Below are 17,312 nucleotides of genomic sequence, written 5' to 3' on the forward strand. Positions count from 1 at the left end.
AAAGGCAGAAGAGTATGTGGCTGACAACCTCTACTCTGACCTAGTAGCTGCAAACAGCAGTCAGAGAGACATGAGAAGAAAAACATAGCATTACAAATATTGGCCAAGCCCATACTGTCTTTTGTCTTGACAACCGTAACTATTTCTTTGCTCATCTCATCACTGATGATCTTCCTTGCTTTTTTTTCTTGGAAAATGTACTCATTCAGCCATCTTAAATTGCTCCAGTAGTTCCCAGACCCTCTACTCCATACTGAATTGAAGTATTCCATCCTAATCCAACTCTTTCTCCCCTGTTTGTCAATCCCATATGCTACTAAGTCCTCTACCAGCCCCCAGCCAAAGCTAGCCACCTTGTCATCTGTTCATCTGCTCCTCCCCATGGTACCTGCAGTTTCTTGCTTCAGCTGTTCTGTTCCCTGATGTGATTTACAGTGCCACTACCCCTTCCTCTGAAAACTGCTCCCAGGTACATGTAAACAATGTTCCCTGAGTAAGCTGAGGCACAACTTGGGCGGATTGATTTATGCCAGTGCATGAACACTGCTGTCACACAGGCAGAAAAACTGTGAAGCAAGATATGCCAAGACCAGCTGAGCTTCAGCTTGCCATGGCTCCATTGTTCCCCATACCTGAGCTAGCTAATTTAAGGCCACCTCTGGTGTCCTTTGCACTGCAGTTGCTGTTGTATCTGCAGGTAAAAAAACTTCAAGAACCTAAATGAATGGCAGAAGTATATATATATGTGTGTATATGTATGTGTGTGTGGAAGGGTATATGTATTTATGTATATACAAAACCTGTAACATATTTGACCTAATAAAATCCTTTGAATAACTCTCAACTTCTTAGACTGCTTATTAGTACAGCAGCTATGAAAATGAGATTTGATCTTGGCAATGGAAATGTGTAAAGACAACTGGTGAATGAAGTCTTCCAGGCAGAAATATGAGGTCAAAAGAGCTTAACTAAAGGCATATCTCACTCAGCTCCAGTTACCAGATCTACCCCATCTAGGCAACAAGGGATGGTTCTGAGAATTTAAAATACTACATGTGCGAAAGAATGCCCCAACATCTGTTTAGCTCTGTACTACATGTCATGTGCCCTTAAAAATGAGGAGATTATTTTCCTAAGATGTTTTGAGATGTATCTTGTTGTGGCAAGGAAGTTTTAGTAAAGTCTGGTTTATTTTAGGAAGCCCAAATTGCCTGATTTTACCATATAAAATATTTTTTTCAAGTTACTATTCAGGATTTAGACATATGGTGCACAGAATTGTGTGGAAAGTCCTCACCAGAGTGAGTTCAGCCTTCTGAATTCAATGATCTTAAGAATGGATCAGTGCTGCTGTAAGGATGATAATGATAGTGATGGTACACATGAAGTTTGTGGTTGTGGCAGAGTGGCAAGGGTATCTCATCTCTCAGTTCACCACTGCCCTGTCAGACAGGAGTTTTGGTAACAGCGCAATGCAGAGTGCTACATCAACAGCAGCAGCTCTCTGACTGTGGGCATGATCCCACTGGTGGTAGTATTTTCCTTCCCTTGTGAAGTTCATGGAAGTATTCTTCCATAATTAGAATTCATTGTCAGTTCCACCCCACCTACTACTAGCAAGCTCCTCTAGTGAGAGATGCACTATGCATCAACAGAAGAAAGGGGATTATAAGCCTAGGAAATATGGTCAATTAAACGTACATGCCATTTACACAGATCATAAATCCAGACTGAGTTCTCTTCAGCAGTTTCTTTCTACACATGTCAATGAATCTGATTTTGTTAATTTACTATCCATTTGTTGGATAGAAAAATGTAATGGCTGCTTTATTTTAGCTTATTTTTATTTAGTAAGTCTTTTTATTTCTTTTTGAAGTGAGTGAGGAGGAATTTATCAGAGTAGAATTTGTCCTGGCATAGAAATTGGCATGAATTCTATTCATTACTCAAGGCCAACTTCGGATGCACCCACGGCTGCAGTCCTATCGGCACTAGGACAAACCTCATCTTTAACGTGCACAGCAGAGTTAGGGAATTTTGAAGATAAAGGGTATTCTGTTTATTTAAATTCAAGTATTATATAGAGCACAAAACCAACTGCATGAAAAATTGGGTTGAATGTATTGTTCCCAGTGCAGGGCAGGGTAGGTTGTTGAAAGGCATTATTTTCTTAATTTTTTAACAAGACAAAAATATGATTACACTTAAATATTAAGGGGATGAGAGAAAAAAGAGAGTGAGAATGATACAGCAGCATAATTGTTAGGGCAGTCAGTTAGGGACTAAGGAAACCCACTTTCCAGTCGCTGATGCAGTCAAACAGAAAGGCCAAGCCAGCCAATGTCCCAGTTAAATGTTCCAGCTATTGGCCCTTTGCTCCTCCTTGGCTGACTATAAGCGACAAAGTTCTCTGATGAAAATCACACTCAAACATCAAAGTGCACTGTATTGTTCATTAAAATTCAGAAATTAATAATTTCAACATTTCCAGTGGTATCCCGCCACATCCTTTTTTCCTGTGTTTGCAAATAAAACAATGTCCCAATCTCCTATACTTCAAATGTTCTGAAAATGCATTTTCTTGCAAATACATTATTTGTCAAAGTAATACCACTCAGCCCTATCATTCTAACACTGCAAAGAAATCACAGACAGGAGGTCACAGCAGGGGGCCATTAGTCTTTGGGCAGCTTTGCTTCAAGATACAAGAAGTGATCCCAGCATTAAGTAATATAATAAAATTATATTTGGAGACTTAATGCATTAAAAGTCAACATTAAATTATTTTCTATTAAATACTGTTCTTTCCAAGTAATATTTTTTTTTTTCTTAAAGACAGAAGCTAATATTGGGTGACAAAACCTGACACCACACAATCTTCAGCAGGTTGAAGAAGGTTCTATTACGAAATCAAAAGCCAGGACACATTTCTCTGGTGTTTTATGTACAGATTGGCAAACCTCTTATTAAAGTTGGATATGGAAGTAACCTCTCAGGTTGTACAGGCCCCATACAAGCTATCCTCCTCCTATACATCGTGTAAAATATTATGAACAATGAAACTTTCATTATTCCTCCCACAAGACTTTTCCACACCCATCTTCAGCTCAGTATTCAGCCTACTTTTTTACCTATAATGAAATGTTAAAGTAAAGTTCTCTTTGTTTCTCTTCACCTCAAAGGCTGCCAATTAAGATTTAAGATGGTTTTTATTTAAAATTTTCACATGATTTTAATTACTAACACAATTTGCTAATATGGCAAAGTATTGTGGTCTTACCTCAATTTCATGTTCCTTTCCTGCTTATTTAAGCCTGAAACTCACAGAAAGGCTCAGAATACGTGAACATAACAGAAAATAAATCCAGAATTTTATGCTTTCTCAGAATCTCTGCAGACTGAAAGTGCTGAGTTTCATGCAGCTAAAATCAAAGAACTAGAAAGTAAGACTCTGGCTAAATATAACAGTGTACATATTTATGAGAAAAGATATGGCCTTAATTCTGATATTTCTTCACGAAGGAAGCAGCAATCATTTCCCCCATTTATTTAAGAGAATCAACAATAAACCAGTTCCTGGAATTTAATTAGTAATGTAAACTGTTAAAGAAATTATTTTCTTGGTTACTGTTCTAATTTTGCGACTCTCTCAGCAGTCTTTGATATGGGTGTTTTTTGGTTTTGTTTTTTGTTTTGTTGGGTTTGTTTTCAATTAAAAAGAAAAAAAAAAGTCCATAAATCTAAACAAAGATAATAAAGGTTTGAACTCCTGATCTGACCTAAATTATAAAATTCACATTTATCTGAACAGGGCCCAGGTTTCAGTCTGTGCGCTAGCACTTCCGTGTACCTGATCACGTTTAGTTTGCCTCTAAATGTAAGGGGAAAAATAAGGATAGGGGCTAGACTTTACAACAATGAGTGAAGACAAAATACTATACTACCCAATGAAACCACGGCATTTTTACATGAACAGTTTGGGTAATAACATCAGTTCTTGAGGCTTTAAATTGCATAGAATCTGAAAAATATTAACCTTTCATAGGAAGAAAATCCAAAAGGTAAAATACAGTTCAGCACCTATTAAAAAAAGTAAAAAAACAGTGCTTATTAAATGCAGGAAATAAAGGACAAGCAAGTTCTTGCAAATTAAAGATGTGGAGCCCAGTCATTTCAATCCCTTTCAATATGAAACAAATCACTCACACTGGTCACGAAGACAGCTCCCTCTACACTCAAATTATTCACTTGAAGATAAGCTCCCATCAAACTCTTTAGGGGTTTAACTAATTTACTGCACAGATACGGCACGTCTGTTGTAATAACAGGTAGGATGTATTGGGGTCGACCATTTATCAGAATTAGACTTCTTTTTTCAATTCGTAGTGAATTATGCTGCCTACACTGCTCCTCTTTCTCAGAGCTTCCCATCCCCTTACGGCCCCTAATGTGGCAGGCAAACAAAATTGACAGTCTCATCTTGTCAACAAGGGGTGATTCTCCTGAGAAGCCATTTAACTTTGCAGAGGAAGCAATGTATTAATGTGCCTGTCCCAGGAATGTTAATCATCTTCAAGCTCCCTCTAACTTTGACATGAACGAAATCACCAAATTTGTTTACTAAATGAGTCGTAATATGCTAATAAGAGAGCATGACATATATGGTAAAGCCAAACAGATGGTTTGTTTACTCCACTTTGCAACTTTATAAATGTTGTAACTCTGAAGATGTTAGTGAGAATTATTGGTTTGTTGGCAGTGGCAAACATGCCTTTTGCATACTTAATCCACAGTTAGAGTCAGAAAACAATTTGTCATCGCCGTGGAATGCATAAAAAATATTAATGCCGAGATGGCATTTGGGGAGGCAGGATAGCTGACTGTGTGAGAAAATACTCAGGTTAAATGTGGAACTGATATCTGATGGCAATGTTTGCAACCAAATAATTTTTAATGTAAAATCGGACAGGTTGAGGATTCTTGAAAGGCCCAATAATTCAGTACATACCTGTTGAGGTGTTTAGTGAGACGGTCCTTACGGTGTGAACAGAATTACACTTTCACAACAGCTGTGTGTGCTCAGAAGCATCGAGGTCATGTCGCACTCTTAATATATTACTATTGTTGTCCATTAAAGATCAAAATATATTACAAACAAAAAGCACAACCACTGGCGTACTTGCCAAAGTTACTCAGAAACTATCAAAATTGTGTTGCAACACGTCAACCTCTCACTTTACTAGCTGCCTGGAAGCAAAACAGACTCATTACAAAATAGCCAGCACTCTTGTCTAATATCCGGACTGGTTGAGAAAGTTTAGAATAAAAAGATTTATCTGACAGAATATTTCCTAAGTGAACTAACTCAGTGTAGCAATGTTACATGCATGAGAAGGTCATCATATGTATGACAAAGTGCTTTGATGGAAATTGCAGGTGCTCAGCACTATTGACAATCAGTCCAACTGCCATAAACTGTTTCTACAATCTACACATGCTCTATGGAAAACTTTATCCCTGTGCAGGCGATTCACCCAAGGTCCCACACAGCAGTCATGCATTAGGTCCTGATCTTCTGTGTGCTGAAGTATTTTGTTGGTCCCTCACACAAGGTGTATTTCCCCTTAAGAAGCACTGAGGCAACATCCAGGTAGAATCTGTTGCCAAACTGCATGAATGAACATTTCTTTTCAAACCTAAATCATCTAAATATTACATGATCCAAGTTTTGTAATCAGAAGTTTTCATCCTTTGTTTTATCTTACTGTTACAACAGCCATGTAAAATGTGATAATTTTGCAAGATTTTATGCAAACAGCCGCTTGAGTTCAGCATCCCACTCAGGAATTTTACTGAGTTTCAAGTTTTGGTAAATGCAAAAAAGATAAAACACAGTCTGAACAGCTAGCTTCCCCCAATTCTGCTTTGAAACCAATTATTTTCTCCCACATATCGATGCACAGCAACACATTATCTTGTGATTTGCTTAGAAGGTTCATAGACTCTCTACTCATGGCCTTATAAGTTCAAATTCATAATAAACCCTCAGATCCAGGGACAGTTTTGTACAATTTCAGGTTCCATAGCAAATATGTAAAGCATTTTTTTTTTTTTGGTCACAATGCAATTGTAATTCTCATTCCCACTGCTTTGTTTGTCTAAAAATGTTTGGTTTATTTATATAATACCAGAGGAACCATAAAACCAAATACAATGTGGCATTTCAACAGGGTTCCTCCATTAGTAATTTTACATTACTAAATAAGTACCCCTTTCAGGTCAACTGATAGCTGATTATCCTATAACCTCCCTTCACTGATGCCCCAACTCCTCAGTAATTTCAATCCTCCGAGATTGTTCCATACATACTATTGTCAGCGGTTATTAAATTCTCAACTTTTTACCCATCCACAAGAGACTGTGCAAAGATATCTAAGGGAAGTATGAGTTCAGCTTGCTGTCCAAGGATTATTTTGGAAGAAACATTAGCGGCCGTCCCAGCCTGGCGCTTATATCTCATTTGAAACATCTACTCATTCCTGACCAACAAAGAAAATTTCAATAAAGTTATTTTACTGGTTTAACAGCAGTGAGCTCCTGGGATTGTCAAAGTGCTCAGTCTTTTCCGAGGAGAGAAGGAATCAGCAGCTCAAATATAATTAACCTTCCATTCTCAATGCAAACTGCCACGCACAGGAGCTCTGCAGTCTATTAGTGAAGTTATAACGGCCAACAGGCAGAGGCAAAATTGGTCAAAAAGTTGGCTGCTGCTGTCATATTTTTAGAATTATGATTAATGACACTAATAATGTGGATGATTACTGATATGTGTATCTCCTGCAGTTTATCATATTGCACTGGCTGCCTACGTCCACAATAAACATGATGCTATCATTTACCTCTTTATTGAAGGCAATCCTTCTCTTGAAGGAGCACATTCTAATTACTTTGTAATGTTTTATGTCTTAAACATTTTGCAGCTCTGGACCTTGCCAACTGCTTCATGTCTACCATTGATTAATTACAGAATGTTTAATCAAAATTTAGAACCTAATGCAGTCATTTATGAGTGTGCTGCAGTGCCAAGATAGTTAGGCTGCCGTCCCAAGCTTGGAGAATGCTGGGTTCAAAATTAAATCCCAGAAATGTGGAAGATGCCAAAGATTTTACATTGAGTGATTTGAGTTTAAAATCTTACTTCAGTTGATGAATGACAAGCACCCACCCAAAATGAGAGGTCTTTCCTGTTCATGTATGTGTGCTTGCGTGTTCCTATTACATTTTTCTTCTTCTTTAAATGTCTTCATTTTTCCCTTTATGCCATTGTTGCTGCAGTTGCTTTTCAGCTCCTTTACAAGCCTTCCCTGCTGCTAGAGCTCTTGCAAACACCAGTCAAGAGAGTGTAGTTTTGAAGTGGTTAAACAAGTGAAAAATAATTTGCAGGGACAAATACATAAGTTTTTTTTTTAATGTGGATTTTTATGGTACTGTCATACAACCATTCACCGTTGAAGTTAAGTGTTTTTTTAATACCATTACTGAACTGCTGAAATGGATGCTAATATAGCTTGGAGTGCTAATGTCAAATACTGGTAATAAAAAAGACAGACTGCTGAATGAAATAATTTCAAGTAAAAAATAGAACAAAAGTGCTCTCACTCTCGCTCTCCACTTTTATTGAATTGGGACTGACTGAGCCAATTGCTTTAGAAGTCTGTAAAACACAATTACTAGTGAGCTGACTGACCCAGCAGTGCCCCTTCTGTGACAGAAGAGACTAAAAAGGCTGCAGAATTAGTGCTGCTCCCCTATCTGGCTATCAGACCTGAGAGATGTCCAGCGCAGGATCTGTTATCCTTCCTGCCAGGGCCTGCCTCCTCCCCTCATGAAATCTTGATTCTCAGTCTTGCATAATATATCATCTGCGTGCATCTTCTTCTTGAAAAAAGGGCTGATTTACCTTTTCTGAGTGGGAATCCGAGTTCTCTTTCTATACGTTGCATTTTTAGATCTTTATCTACCAACACAGGTATATATAGGTCTTTCTTACACTACATGCATCCACAGACAAACACACATACATACATGTTTGGGCTATTTTTATTTCCGCATTTCGTGCATTAAACACAAAAGTACAATGTAAGATTTATGGGCAGAAAAATTAACTATGTCCCATTTGTATTTTCAGTTCTAAGTGGCTGAAGTGTAATTGCTTTTTTATTTTGGCATAACAAAGAAAAGGAGAGAGGGAGAGAGAGGGAGGTAGACGGGGAGAAAGGAAAAAATGTATTGAACTGGAAGCAGGCAGCACTTTTCCCTAGTTAATAAAATAAGCAATAAAGTTTGTAAAGCACTAGAATCAAAATCAGTAACATTGGAAATAACAACTTATAAAACTTATAATTTACAGCTTATGTTTCAGACTCATACAGTTTGACACGGACACACAGTTTAGGGGTTTTTTTTCCCTTTCTTTTAAAAAAAAAAAAGCAAAAAACAAAGTGACAGCAAAAAATATCTTATTACAATCCCATCCTTTCTTTCTCTTTTCTTTCTGCCCGCTCTCCCCCATACAAAATGAACCAATTTACATTTATACACAATGCCAGCAAAGTCCTGCAATCCTTTCTTTTTAATGACAGTGTACCTTTTTGGCAAATCTAAAACTCTTTCATTTCTCTTCCAGGTCCATTTATATGAAGCTTGCAGGTGCCTTATGGCAAAAATGTTAAATTATTTCTTAGACAGATCTTCTTTAAGTAATGCTTTTTAGGGCAAGCTTAAATGTGAAATAAGCTCTTAATTAAAGAAAAAAAAAAAGAAAATCTTGCTTAGCACAAGGCAAAATGCTCACTTAAAAGATGTTGCTGGGAAGTAGGAAGCACTACTAAAAGCCTTAGATTTTCTTTAGAAGTGGTGGGCTCAAAAATTCTGTCAGGAAATATCCAGTGTTTGCCATTAAAAGATCAACACGTAAAGAGCCATAAGTGGTATCGCACCTGAGATGTTCCTGTGTTACCTCAGGTCCCAACAGACCATCCGAGGTATCTCTAGTGCCATTGGGGGCGGTTTATGTGTACCTGCTGGACATGAATGAGTGGTTTCCACTATAGTACCTACAGCATAATATCACGAATCCTGGTACATGATGTGTGGCACAGCTGGCTATCTTTCCTGAAGAGAGGCAAAGGACAGAAGACTGAGTACTGCAGGTCAGGACTAAGGGGCAGTGAAAAGCTGTGCACAGTGCCTTGCAGTGCACTTGCAGTGCTTACACAGTACGTAGTCTCTCCTTGACACTGTCGAGTATTTAACTCTCATTGATAACTCTACCTCTCTACCTTCACGACTGCCTTTAGATAAGTAGCAGTCTGATTATCTTTCCCCTTAAGTGTTTCTAACTGCACAATATACTCCTGTAATTATACGCTCTACTTTATGAATTTGCTATTACTCCCTGTCATATTTGCTAACCTCTAGCAACTTGTATAACCATGAAAAGACATCCCAGATTTAGAGAGGTTGGGTTTTGGGTTTTCTTTCCCCAGGGGCCATAAATTGCCAAATACTTTTGAGTAACATCTTTTTATTAAGACATATCATCTCACCTGTTTGTTGCAAACCTGCCTTCAGGCCACTGCCTCAGACACCGGTGGCTACAGCCAAAGGCTCCCTATGATTCCTAAACAGTCTATCTGGGTCCACTAGCCAAGACCTATCTTGTCAAAACCCAATGGAATAGGAACACCAATGAGCTTTGTTTTACTATACTAATTGCCTGCTACATAATTCTAACTTCAAAAATTACCCCATGACCTCACAAACCCTAGCAATGACTGTATCTTTAGGATGAGGCCAATTGTGCACAACGTCTACCTCTGTCTAGACATGCAGACAAGACTGGCACACTGTCCTCCTGTCTTGATTTCAGCTGAGATAGAGTTAATTTTCTTCAGAGTAGCTAGTGGGGCTGTGTTTTGGATTTGTGCTGAAAACAGTGTTGATAACACAAAGATGTTTTTGTTATATAGAGATGCTGTTCTTGTTGAGCAGTGCTTACACAGAGCCAAGGCCTTTTCTGCTTCTGACACTGCCCTGCCAGCGGGATGGCTGGAGGTGCACAAGAAGTTGGGAGCGGACACAGACAGGACAGCAGACCCAAAGTGACCAAAAGGATATTCCATACCATATGATGTCATGCTCAGCTTATATGGGGCTTGGGAAAGAGAAAGGACAGGAGGACAGCGGCATTCAGAGTGATGGCGTTTGTCTTCCAAAGTAACTGATACACGTGACAGAGCCCTGGCTTTCCTGGAGATGGCTGAACACCGGCCTGCCCATGGGAAGTGGTGAATGAATTCCTTGGTTTGCTTTGAATCTAGGGGGAGGAGCATCATCATCATTAAGTGGAGAAGAAAATGGCCTCATCTACAAGTAATCTTTGGTTAGACCATAAGATCTGATCTAAAATTTGCCTCTTCAGGTGACAGTTTCTCTTTTCAGACAAACAAGCACAGCTGACAAATGAATGCATCATGTATGTATATATGGTGGCATTTACCTGCCTACTTAGTGTCACTCTCCTTCACTGAGAGCTGTAATTCCAAAGGGCAGTAAACATGCAGCTACTCCTGCCGCAGATGTGTCTCCCTCCCCCTTTCATTATCTCTCCCCACACTCCTTCACCTGAGAGTTACATCTCTCAAGTTGCTGTGTCTTCTTCCACTTTCAGCCATCCAGGCTTCTGGGAGTAGTGCCCTGGTGCTACCTTCTATCTGTAAAGCAGAGCTTCCCCCACTGTAGCAGAAATCTTACAGTCTTCTGCTGTTAAGTTTGAAAGAACAGCTCGAGCCTTTCTCTGTGGGAACTAATGTAGGTTGATGTTTACTCCACTTCCAAAAGACTCTAGGGAAGATGGGACATCTCTGTATATGGAGAACAGCTTTACATTTACTCAGATATCTAAGTGGAAAATACTCAATTTTCTCCCACTGTCTGGAGAAGAGTTTTGGTTCTTCCAGTTATTTTCTAGGACCCTAGGGACAAGCAGGAGATTAGGAATAAGCATTCACGTTCCTGGTCCTATCTTACCAAATAATCTCTTTCACCGAACATAAAACACACAGAACCTGCACAGGAAACTTGGACAAAACAAATTAAACATTTACACTATTTGTCACAACATATACCAGAGATAAATATCGCTCAATGCATGTTTTGCTTTTGGCTAGTATTTTCAATGCTTTACTTATGCTTACCAGCTATCTTAATCCTGGTGTAGCGGTTTATTTAAATATTTTCAGGTCACTGAAAAGTCCTTATTTTCCAAATTCACACAAAAATGAGACTTCTTGCACTGCACAAGAAACTGTACTCTCACTCTCAAAGTGATACCATTTTGTGTACCAAAAGAGAACAAGATAATGAAGGAAGCAGATCATTTTAAAAAATCAACCACCACCTCCAACTCAAACCCAAAACAAATGGATGTGTGTAGTTGGAAAAGACCTTCCTCCATGCTGGAGCTGATCTGGCAATCTTCACTCACATAAGTAGCCTCTTGTTTTAATTTATTTCTTTTCTTTTAAATAAGAATAAAAATCTTATGAAGAAATTAGTTCTATGCATTCTAGTTTTAATTCTGCTTCTCTTGTTCACATTGGTGAGTATGCAATGTGACAGGCAGTCTGTGTTCAACATGACTACTCATGGAAGAGGTTAGTGCTGCGTTAGGGGTGGCACAAAATGTTTCTTTATGATCCAGGTTCTCTTGGGTAAGGAAGAGTTATGTGAACATTAGCAATGACACACATCTTAGTGTCTCTGCAAGAGGAAACTTAATGGTTCATACAATTGTATTGGATATGCAGCTAGTCTCTTCATGAACTGCATCATGTCCAGAAACAGTAGCATAGGTGTAAATATGTTTATATTTTAAAAAAAGTATAAAATAGCCCTTTTGTCTCTTGACAAACAGTTCATCACACACATGATGTCTTAAAACCTGATTTTCTTGTTCTTATTGGAGGAGATTCAATGAAATACAGTAAAAGTTCTCATGGACTGGTGTGAAATATCTTATTTCTTGGAGCTATCTGTTCCTAGAATTGAGTGCATTTATAGAAAATAATTCTCTAATAATTTATCTGCAGAAGACTCCAAGCATAGTAGGATGATGAAAAAATGGGTGCTGTCGTGTCAAGGAGGTGATAACAGGAGGCAGGTAGCAGCTTTCTCACATCTTCACCTCCCTTGATAATGTATGCAGTGGCTCATCGTAGGTAACTGATGTTAATTTATTCAAGCACACCTGTACAGGGCTGGAAGTCAGGTAACCAGACAAAAAGTATGTCTCTGCTTTTTCAGTACAGCTACCCAGAGGCCTATATCTGCACAAATTTAGTTCTGGAGACATCAGCAGGTTTTAATAAAGCACCTACAGATGTCTTGCTCCATACAAATCAAGGAGTTTACATGTTTAAATCTGGACTGATTTAACTAGCAATCAAGTGGCATGATCACACTTGGCACCAATAGTTGCCTCATATTTATTTATAAGTCACCCTAAGCAGATATTATTTTGTTTTTAAATTAATTCACAGAGCTCAATCACCTTTCCCATCTCGTCAAGCACACACACACGCACACGCGCGCGCACACACACACACATATGCTCACTTTGCGTGAAAACACAAGACAAACCTAAGCAATTAATAGTCCTACTTTAGTAGCAGAAAGACAAAGTGAAAAGTTCTTGCTTTGTTCCTCTGAATGGGCACACTGAGAATTAATTTATTTTGCATACACTGAGAGAAAGAAAAATGATGTAACATATTGTTACTAATGCTGTGTCCTGCCTTAAGAAACACATATTTTAAAGTGCCAGTACTGAGGTGAAACAGAGATTTAGCATGCACTAAGGCTGACCGAGATGGCTGTATTTCTCCTTAAGATCTGACAGTAGCTTCTCAACATGACCTACTGAAGGCAGAAGGTCCACATGTCTCCTGTTTCATCAGTGTTTTTGACCACAAACTTCTTGGTTCTTAAAGGTGAGAGCCAGAAATGAAGCCAGCGGCTCTAAGCTTCACCTTCCAAACCTTCACCTCTGCATGTGCTCTCCAACACAGACTCAGATGAAACTTTGGCACTGCTGTCCTTTGGACAGGAAGTAACTAGTGCCTCCTCCCACCTGCATATCTCACCCACGGCTCAGGATCATTCGCTGAGCAGCTGCACCTCAATGCTGGCTTCAGGGACCCACCACAGCTATATCTCTTTGTAAGGCAAAGTCAGTATCTGCTGGGGCAGAACGCACAGGTGAGGCTGGGAAGCAGATCCCAGGGGAATCTAACCACTGGCACCACAGACCCTTTTGTCCTTACTCACAGGACAGACCTCCTCTGAGTCCAGAGAGAATTTGCTTTACAAGGACAATTCTTTCCATTCAAGTGCACAGTTATCACAGGAACTTTTCTTCTTCCCCTCTCTCTCTTTTCCATCTAAAAATTATTTGAAAAAGATGTCTTTCTGTTCAAAAGGAAGCTTATGACATTGCTTCTGACCACTGACATAATTTTTAACACAGCCTCTTCTCCTATTTACTCTCCATTGCCTTCTTGCAACAAGATGTAGTCTGAACAGCTTGCCTTTAGAAGAAAGGACATCTGTAGTAAATACAGAAACAGAAGTGGATGAACAGCTAATTCAGGGAGTGTCAGGTGAAGAATGGAAGAAAAAGTGGTTTTCACAAGTGTAGTGCTTCCAGCAAAAGACAGATAGACTTCTTTGTGTGGGGAAATGATCAAAGATATAGGTAAGTATAAGGTTGACTTGATGAGAGATGTTACTTGTAGCTCAGAAGGTGATGAAAAAAGGCTTTTTTAAAAAAAAAATAAAGGCTCAATGAAGCTTGACTATTCAAAAGTAATACTGTTGAATTTTTAGAAGGGAAAACAGAATTAGTGGGTCATTGACAGTAAGTGCTGGCACTTTGCTTTGCCTTCCTCTTCCCTGGGTTGAAAAAACACAAGGTGGGATTTCTGAATCTTCCAGTTATCTTGAGCCTAATTTACAAGGATAGCAGTGTTTAGTCAAAGATCTCAGAAGATATTCCAACCTTTCTGGCAGAAGCATATTTATAAAGGAGTTGACCTTGGCACAAATGGTGTAGGAACGGTGAAGCTGGATTTAGTCAATGCTTAACACGAATTGCCGCAGGATGCATTCCACAGTGGAGGGCTGCAGCTGTGACATGGATCAAACCCCCTTCTTCAGTCAACGCAGCAGTGAGTCTGCTCCTACCACGATCTGCTGCCTCTGGTAACCAGCAGTTCGTACCACAACCCCGCCCTTGCAAAGCCCATTTTACAACAGCTACGCCCGCTGTCAACAAATTGGAGTTTTGTGTATGTACAAGACACAGGGAATGTAGTCAAAGCTCTGATTAACTAGAATTGCATTGAAAAAAGTCTTAAGACATATCAGATGGCTCTAAAGGAAACAAAGAGGATCAGCCAATGTTATTTATCTCCACGTAAGCCGGTATTTTTTTTTAGAACACAACTGAAGTTATGAGTGTTAGATCTCTAACTAGTTATAATAGGATTAATAATATCAATACAATACTAGTAATATGATTAATAAAATTACTAAAAAGAAATATAATAACTTCACAAGACTCTATAAGCTATGGGATAGCTAGCACTCTGATTTCATTAAGAAGACAGTAGTGAAAAACTTTTAATTTTAATTTTCAAAGCAAAGAAATTCTAAGCTTCTCTAGCTAGTGACTCACAACACAAGCAAATCAGAGAGACTTTTTATAATGTGTCCAAAATGGAACACCTATACATGACAAATATTTTCCAGGAATTATTATTGTGTGCTTTAGGTATCTATTTCTTCTTTCTTCTACAGCAATTAATAGCAAAATGCTTCTGAGCTTTTAAGTGAAATTCATTTAAGTGGCTGGAAAAAGTTTTCACTTTGTAATGCTATTAATTTAGTCATCCAGTTATTTTTGAGGCGCTCTCCATAATCTGAAGAGCTAGAAAAGTAATGACTTTCTCTCAAAGTGTGTACATATTCAAAAGGAGTATCAGTAAAAACTAAAAACAAATTGAATGGAAAAAATCTTTAGAGCAATTAAACAGTTTGAAAAAAAAAGAATATATTAATTTAATTTTTACTTCTTAACTTTTTTAAAAAAAACCCTTCTTTTTGAGGAAGTATTAGAAAATAATGTTTAAAATGTTTACTTAAATTTTTCATCCACTTTCTTTTCTATGCTGTACATATGCTTTCATTTCTGCACATTCCTAGACATTGCACTTCTGGATAAGAATGGATAGGGCCAGGGAGGTTTGAAGATTTTTCTCACTCAAGTGTCTGAAAGAATTATCAAGAACTATGAGAATATAACTTGGTTCTTTCTAAGCATTTCCAGGTAACTGTCACAAACCAGGAGTGCTAATGAACTTACAAAAACATTAAGACTGAATGGGTGAACAAACTGTGCCATACATTTATATTTTTTTAAGTGTATAACCACTCTTCACTCTTTGCATTTAAAGGATATAATATGCCTATGAATGTCTTTTGTCCCAAGTGCAACACATAACTGAAACATATTCCGAATTTTACTAGTGGAATGATATAAAATGATGGTCTTGTGCCTTACACAATTCAAAATGATACGTAAATAATAATTTTATCTTTAAATATGCAGCCTGCATTTTAAGTTCTTGAATCAGATTTTTATTTTATGGCTTGCTTTCAATAAGCTTAATAGGAGTATCCTACATAGTTCACAAAATATTTTCAAAATGTGCCCTTTTTTAATGTTCTTGTCTCAGAAGTATTTTACGTATGTCATCACAGTAATCTCTTTCTTAGAACACGTAAATCTTTACTGTGCTAACTTTATTATTTGCATGATCTATCAGTGGATTCCTGCTGAAATTTAATACATTCCATAAAGTTCCAAATCTTAAATCTAGCCACTTCTTATTTCACATGCTGAATGCAAAGCTGTTTTGCTTAGTATATGACTGACTTTTCATAATTCACTTCAGGAAACAGATTAACCACGCCAAATTCTTGACTAACAAAACCCGTGCAATTTCAGGATCTGAAAGGGGTTGCACACATTTAAACTCAGCATAGAGTTATGCCACTGACTCACAAAAAACTCAAGTCAAAACTTGGCAAACTCAAGTCTCATAGAAGTTATCAGGATACCCCAGGAAGGGAGTCTTAATTTAGTTTTATTTGTTTCATGTCCAGTGGTTTCATCCTACTGAAATGCAAACTTTCTAGATTGTCCTTCTTAGGTGTTTTGAACTTGTACCCTTATGTATGTTCCCATTTTTCTGTTTAGTGGATTCAATAAACGGTAACAGAAGACATTTGAGGACTGGACTCTCAATTTAAATAGTGAATTTTGGCTCCTCAGTATCCTCAACACTAACCTGCTTTCATTTTATATGACATGATATATTCACTTTCAAACCACATCAATTTCAATGGAAAAAAGAAGAAAAAAAAAAAAAAAGAGGAGCTGTGTGTGAAATGTTTAGCTAGGTTTAATTTCCTTCTTCTCTCTGCTGAATTTTTACGACTTAATGAAAAAATATGAAACACAAGTAAAGGAAAAGAGATGACCCAATCTTACCATCACTCCATGAACCAGAGAGATTTAGTTATGTGACAATATGATCGTCATCACATGCGAGAGCTTTTATCCACAAGTATGAAATAACTGTGTTATCCTACCACCTTGACAAATTCCATTTATATTACATTTTCCTCAGGAATCAAAAAGAATAGTGTATGAAAAAAACCCCAACAAACCACCTAAGAGTTTAAGGACCAGCTGCTTCTGTTTAAGCCCAACTGTTTCAGTATTGATGCAGCATAGCTAGGACATGATGTCATCTTAAGGGACAGCAGAATATACCCTGGTTGATCTTAAAAATATGTAGGGGTCTAGCCTCTCCTCTCTGAGTGTGCATAATTCCCATCAGTGGGGAAGGGAGTTCCTCACATGCAGAAAAGCATATAAAGTAGACTAAATGACCATAGTGGATAGAGAGGTGTGTAAGTTCTACTAAAGGAAGAGTCAACTATTTTCTTAATATTTACTTGTTCTTGCTACAACATAGCAGCTAGTTTTAAAAATTGAAGAGAAGAAAGAATAGCCGCCTAATGCTTCCTGTTTGCTTTTACATGACCCTGTGGGGATGGAAATCATTCTTTTATTCCAGTCCTTCTGTTCTCTCTCTCCATCCATTCATTCAACTGTCCATCCA

At 38.1% G+C, this 17,312-nt stretch overlaps 1 protein-coding gene across 3 annotated transcripts in view; it reads right to left on the bottom strand.

Annotated features, from left to right (window-relative positions):
- Positions 1 to 17,312, bottom strand: part of BNC2 (basonuclin 2) — a 349,761-nt gene that overhangs the window by 16,219 nt on the left and 316,230 nt on the right. Inside the window, exon 6 of one of the 3 annotated variants that reach the window (XM_054810589.1) lies at positions 4,037 to 4,080. The exons of the other annotated variants lie outside the window; for them this stretch is intronic. Coding sequence (XP_054666564.1) covers positions 4,074 to 4,080 — 7 coding nt within the window. The 3' untranslated portion in view covers positions 4,037 to 4,073. The remainder of the gene's footprint in view (positions 1 to 4,036; positions 4,081 to 17,312) is intronic. 3 annotated transcript variants of the gene reach the window in all.

Source organism: Grus americana, chromosome Z, assembly GCF_028858705.1.
Source record: "Grus americana isolate bGruAme1 chromosome Z, bGruAme1.mat, whole genome shotgun sequence".
Taxonomy (NCBI): Eukaryota; Metazoa; Chordata; class Aves; order Gruiformes; family Gruidae; genus Grus; species Grus americana.